This window comes from Protobothrops mucrosquamatus, unplaced genomic scaffold (genome assembly GCF_001527695.2).
Source record: "Protobothrops mucrosquamatus isolate PMUCROS unplaced genomic scaffold, P.Mucros_1.0 scaffold796, whole genome shotgun sequence".
NCBI lineage: Eukaryota > Metazoa > Chordata > Lepidosauria > Squamata > Viperidae > Protobothrops > Protobothrops mucrosquamatus.
Window position 1 is genome coordinate 131,279 of NW_015387063.1, and position 5,562 is coordinate 136,840.

Genomic DNA, 5,562 nt, shown 5'->3' on the forward strand with positions numbered 1-5,562 from the left:
AATAATAAGAGGATATTCCCGGCAGATTCCCCAAATTGCACTCGATGTGGTGGTTAGAAGGCGAAAGGGATGTAGAGTGGTAGGAGGAAAGAGGAGAGGTTGTGGGGTGAGGGGGAGGAAAGAGAGGGAAAGTGGATAAGGGTGGAGGCAAGGCGGGGACTGCCGGGAGTATTCGGAAATATTTTGAGTAAGAATCTTTCTTTTGTGGTGTTTGTAGACGCATCATTTGTATTTGTTGTTTAATTCAAAATAATAAAAAATTTTATATATAAAAAAACAATAGTGAACAAGTCAGGCCTAGGATGTGAAGCATAAAAAATTTCTGCTAGGCCAGTGATGGTGAACCTTTTAGAGACCGAGTGCCCAAAAACTGGCCCCGCCTCCGCTTCACCCTCCTGCCCTGCCCCCGCTCTGCCCCCCCATCCTCCGCCTCGCCTGCCCACAGGATCACTCACCGCCTCCAGGGCCCGCCGCAGATTGCCCAGGCAGCCCAGCAGCGCAATGGCGACCACACCCTCTGCCCGTGCCCTGCAGCATCAACTGCATGATGGGGTGTGAGGGCAGAGTCTTGTCTATGCTGCCTGGCTGCCATGTCCTTGGCTGCGCTGCTCCGTGTGGGCCACACTCAGGGGCGACTCTCCTTCAGGGGGGCTGCTGGAGAGGAGGGGGTCACAGGGAGGAGGCAAGGCTGGGGCAACGGCATGTGTGCCCACAGAGAGAGCTCCGAGTGCTGCCTCTGGCACCTGTGCCATGGATTCGCCACCACTGTGCTAGGCTATCCTATCCCCATTACAAGACAATGTGAAGCTGTATGGAAGGCTTGGTCTTGTGCAGGCATCTCCCTTCATGCATATATACATCTATATTGTACAACTGACTTTTCTTTCCTAAATAAAGTATTCTGCACTAGTCTCTATTAAATTTCATTCCGTTGTTTTGAACTCATTTTTCTAACCTGTCAAGCTTTCTTATTATCTCTTCTCCCTTCTGTTCATATACTCTGGGTTTATTACCTTCATGCTCAATCTCCATATTTAAACCCATTATTTGTTATATTTAAAGCAACAAACTGGTTTGCCCTTGACCGCTGTATTCCAATTGCTTCTGAAAACTTTTGGGTCTTTACATGTCTCTAAATAAAGGCAGGGAAACAGTAGTGCTAAACAGCAACCCTAGTAAGAAGAGTCTTGCTGGTTTAGGTTCTAAGTCAGCAAGGCTCATTTAGTACAGTAGGATGAACATGGACTGATAGTGCCACCTCTCTGAGATTCCTGCCAGGAATTTGTTCAACTCAGTTTGGAGATTTTTGGAACTGAATAAGATTGGGGCAAATCCATGGGCGTTAGGAGAAGAATTGGCAGGTGGAACAGAAGGTAGCAACAATTAGTAAAGAGCTATATTCTAGATATTGTCACTGTGGAGTTGTGGATGGGGCACTGATGCATGCTGATCATGCGTAAGAAACACTAGGAAAGATAGTAAGATTTAAAGTAATGCTGTCACATGTGTTGGCCTTGATCAGGGGTCTCCAAACCTGGTAACTTTTAGGACTTGTGGACATCAACTCCCAGAATTCCCCAGCCAGCTTTGGGAATTCTGGAACTGAAGTCCACAAGTCTTAAAGTTGCCAAGTTTGGAGACCCTTGACCTAGATTAATTTAAAATAGTTCACTACGGCAGATGAGAAAAAATGAGAAAAGAAATGCTAGAAAATTCAGTTTTTAAAAAGTGGTTTTCTTTCAATACAGATCTTTCTCTACTGAGGTTTATTAATGCAGAGCTAACAAGAGGTTACTTTCTTGAACACAATGAAGCCAAGTATACAGAACGGAGAGAAAGAGTGTATACATGCATGCGCATACCAAGAGAATTGGAAAAGGTAAGTTAATTTCTCAGAATTATATTATGCCTAAGGAATGCTCACTCTCATTTTATACAACACATGAACCTTTTTTGTTAATATAAAGATTCTAAAAACATTTGGAGGCCAGATTGTTGATTTTTTTAAAACAACAACAACAACCAGTATGTAACATAAGGATGTTACTCCGACTCCATGTTTTGGGTGTTCAGTCTGGCATTCAGTTTGCCTTAAGTCTGATAACACTATAATTGAATATGTTGGATAAGCAGTGATATATCAACAGGAGAACAACATGTGCAACCAAAATGAATTTTGGTTGCTTTCTGAGAATCAGTTCTATCACCAATGGGGAAAAAGTGTTTGTTTAAAAAGTTGCTGATCTCTGGTGGTGGGAAATGCAGATTTTGTTTCTGGACTGACAAATACTAGTGGGACTCTCTTAAAATTTTGCTGTCCGATAGATGGAAGCATAAAAATGCTAAATCAATCTGATAACAGAACTTCCTTATTTTTAAGTTAATTTACATGTTAAGCTTAGGTAATAGAACAACACACAGAAAAATAAAATAATACTAAAATAAGAAGTAGTAAGACCACTTTAGTAGCAGCAATAAAGGAAGGAAACCACAGGACAAAAATGATGTGTGAACAATATTGTTTTAACTGGTTTCCTTAGACGTCAGCAGAAGTTATCTGATGCAGTGCAGTTCTATGTCTGAGGAACTGCAGTGATTAATTATTTTCTGTGGATAGTAAGCCACTTGGGGGACCTCTTCTGATTATTGTGTGAAAAGAGGGGCTTCTAAACCCTTCAGACAAATCTCTGCTGTGGGGAGGGGGGAATGGATTCCTTTGATATTTTGAGAGCAAAAGAGTTGCCATGATAGAGATGGCTACCATGGCAAGGCATTCATGAACCAGGCACAACGTTATAAAGTTTCTCTTCTAATTTTCCATGAGGCTTTCTTAAGTTCCAGACTTATTTGTTTTGAGAAAAGAGGATCAGAGGCACACTTTTAGATAAAACGTTGGCCTCAAACCAACCCACCTTTATTACTTTTTTAAGAATGTAGAGAGGAGGCATGGTCAGAATTAAAGATGTTACACGAAGCTCAAGCTAAATTGTTTAAAGTCAGAATAAAACTGAAATATGTTGTGGAAAGGATGGGAAAGAAGAGCACTTGAAAGTTGGATAAGTAAATGGAGTGAGGTTTAAGTGAGAATGAGAGTAATGAATGTGATAAAATTACCAGATTAACCATTGGAAGAAAAAGCATTTCCTCTGAAATGAGCCTGAGCAGCACTGAACTATCATTGCAGAGAGAGTAAATGATATACCTGTTTTTCCCCTCCAAGAATTTATACAGGAGTTAATCCCGGTTTTAATTATTGAGCCTTGAATTCAGTACTCCCTGCCTTTCCTCCCATTAAGATGTTAATTGAGCATCTTACAGGGGTAGGCAACCTTGGCTCTTTTATGACTCATGGACTTCAACTCCCAGAATTCCTGAGCCAGCAGTCATAAAAGAGCCAAGGTTGCCTACCCCTGACCTAGTATAATATACTGTTTTTTCTCTTTAAAAAGCACTCCATGAGATGCAAACCACTTGCATTACAGGTCTCTCCCAAAGTAAACATTGGAGGCTATGCATCATAAATGGTTTAAATCAGGAATAGGGCACGTCTGAGCTCTGTTGAAGCATTTCTGTTATTAAGAATTTCTGATATTTGTTTGCTTTTCAGTGTTGAAGATTTAAATGATTTTTTAAAAATGTTATTATCTAATTTAAGGTTCTGAAATGAATCCAGAATAGTTGAAGTATTGTTGTTGAAACAGGAAGTCAGAGAATAGCTGCTGGTTTTGTCCGGTACATGTTAATGTTTTTCTGCCAATTTGTTCACAACAAAATGTGGACATCATCCAGTTCCTGAACCGTCTGTATTTAAGAACACAGAGACGCAAACAGCCTGTTGTGGGTCAATATGACTAAACATGAGATGGGGCCATCAGGGATTAAAAATGTTGTATGATAGCTCAGTGAACTAATTTAGTGTTTCTCCAGCACTGAGATGGAGACTCCACCATTGGGTAGTAGACTGTATTCCTGCCCAATCAGATCAAGTCAGCCAAAGTTGCCATGCCCGTCCTGGACCGTTGATCTCCAGTCTTTGACTTGATCTTGCCCAGGACAGACGTTGCAAGTTTGGCTCTAGGCAGGTACAGTCATTGGTGGATTTCCATTCCCTTTCCAATTTTAAAAAATTTAAAACAAATTCAATCTGTGCTTGCACTTAATTTGGCTTCTTCCTTTCCTCTCAACGATCCCTGTGAGTATTTTCCAACGAGACTAACGGCTGTTAGTCTCAAATCTCATTATTCAGATAGGATTGGGCCTTGCAGGGAATCGATCGGGACTGCTCTTTTCCCCGACAGGAGGCCAACAGCTGTTGGTCTCCAAATACCACAGATCTAACGGAGCTTGCGGCTGCAGCTCCGTAGGCTGGTTGAATGGGCAAAGACAGGCCCCAGGAGGCAGTTTTTCACCTCGCTCGATCCGGCCTCGATCCGTCAGGAAAACATCGGCTGTTGTTTTCATCTTACGGGGGGAAAAACACAAGCCTCACGGAGCCCGCGGCTGCGGCTCTGTTGACTCGGGCGCGTGTTTTAGCGCCGGGAAGGGGGGGGAGGCCCCTGGATTGACTCCGACGTTGTTTGGCCTTCACGGGGCTGCGGCTGCAGTCCTCGGGGGCGATTGTTGTGAGTTTTTTCTAATTTTCGATTGCGGAGGTGCGCGCTTGCGCGTGTTGGCCTCCACTACGATCGGGGTTTTTTCGGCTGGCTATAGGGGACTGAAAAATAGTTTGTTTTTTCCCCGATTCCTCCCTTCTTTGCTGGTCGGTGTGCGGAGGCTCCTCAGAGTGCGGGGGGGGGAAATAGTTTTCCCCGGCCCTGCCTGTGTCGGGCTACCGCCATCTTGAGCCTCGTGGTCCTTGAATAGGCCGCGGCGGCCATTTTGAGACCACAACTTGCTTTACAAAATTGGATTAATTGTTCAGTGAAACATAATAATTATTTGGTGAAAGGAGTTAATCTAACTTGGGCTCTTGTATAATCTCCAATTGGCACACAAGTTTTCCCTTGCTGCTAAGGGTGGTAATACTCGGTTACCTTCCTTTCTGTAGTGAGGTAGGCCGCCATTTTAGTAGGGCCGCCATTTTGTGCTCTTCTTTTCAACATATAGAGGCAGATCCCTCCCTTTATTCTCATTTCAATAAACTTCTGGTTACAATTGGCTCATTTAACTCAAGATTGGTGTCTCCTGGTCCTTTCTTTGCAATTGATTAATTGGCACAGATTAATTGGCACTGTACTGGGATTCCAGACTCCCCATCAGCGTGTCTGTTCTTATCCACAGTATTTTCAGTACGAATTCCAGACTCCCCTTATAGAGTGTCTGTCCTTATTCGTACTTAGTTTCTCCCTTGGATTCCAGGTGCCCCAGCAGTGTACCTGTCCTTATCCAACCGGGATTATACCTGGGTTCCAGGCGTCCCTGCAGTCCGTCTGTCCTTACCCAGAGTTTTGGCATTTTCCTGATAACAGAAACCCCCTATTGTGTTTCAAGGTTATAGGAAAATGGAGGAAACTTCTCTTTCCTCAATGAGTGCCCCGCCTTCCTCATCAGGTACTCCTGGTC

The 5,562-nt window shown here is 43.3% G+C and overlaps 1 protein-coding gene across 1 annotated transcript in view; it reads left to right on the plus strand.

Annotated features, from left to right (window-relative positions):
• The window catches only part of TAPT1 (transmembrane anterior posterior transformation 1), a 113,379-nt gene that overhangs the window by 11,689 nt on the left and 96,128 nt on the right, over positions 1-5,562 (plus strand). The window contains exon 2 of the mRNA XM_015818816.2: positions 1,749-1,879. Coding sequence (XP_015674302.2) covers positions 1,749-1,879 — 131 coding nt within the window. The remainder of the gene's footprint in view (positions 1-1,748; positions 1,880-5,562) is intronic.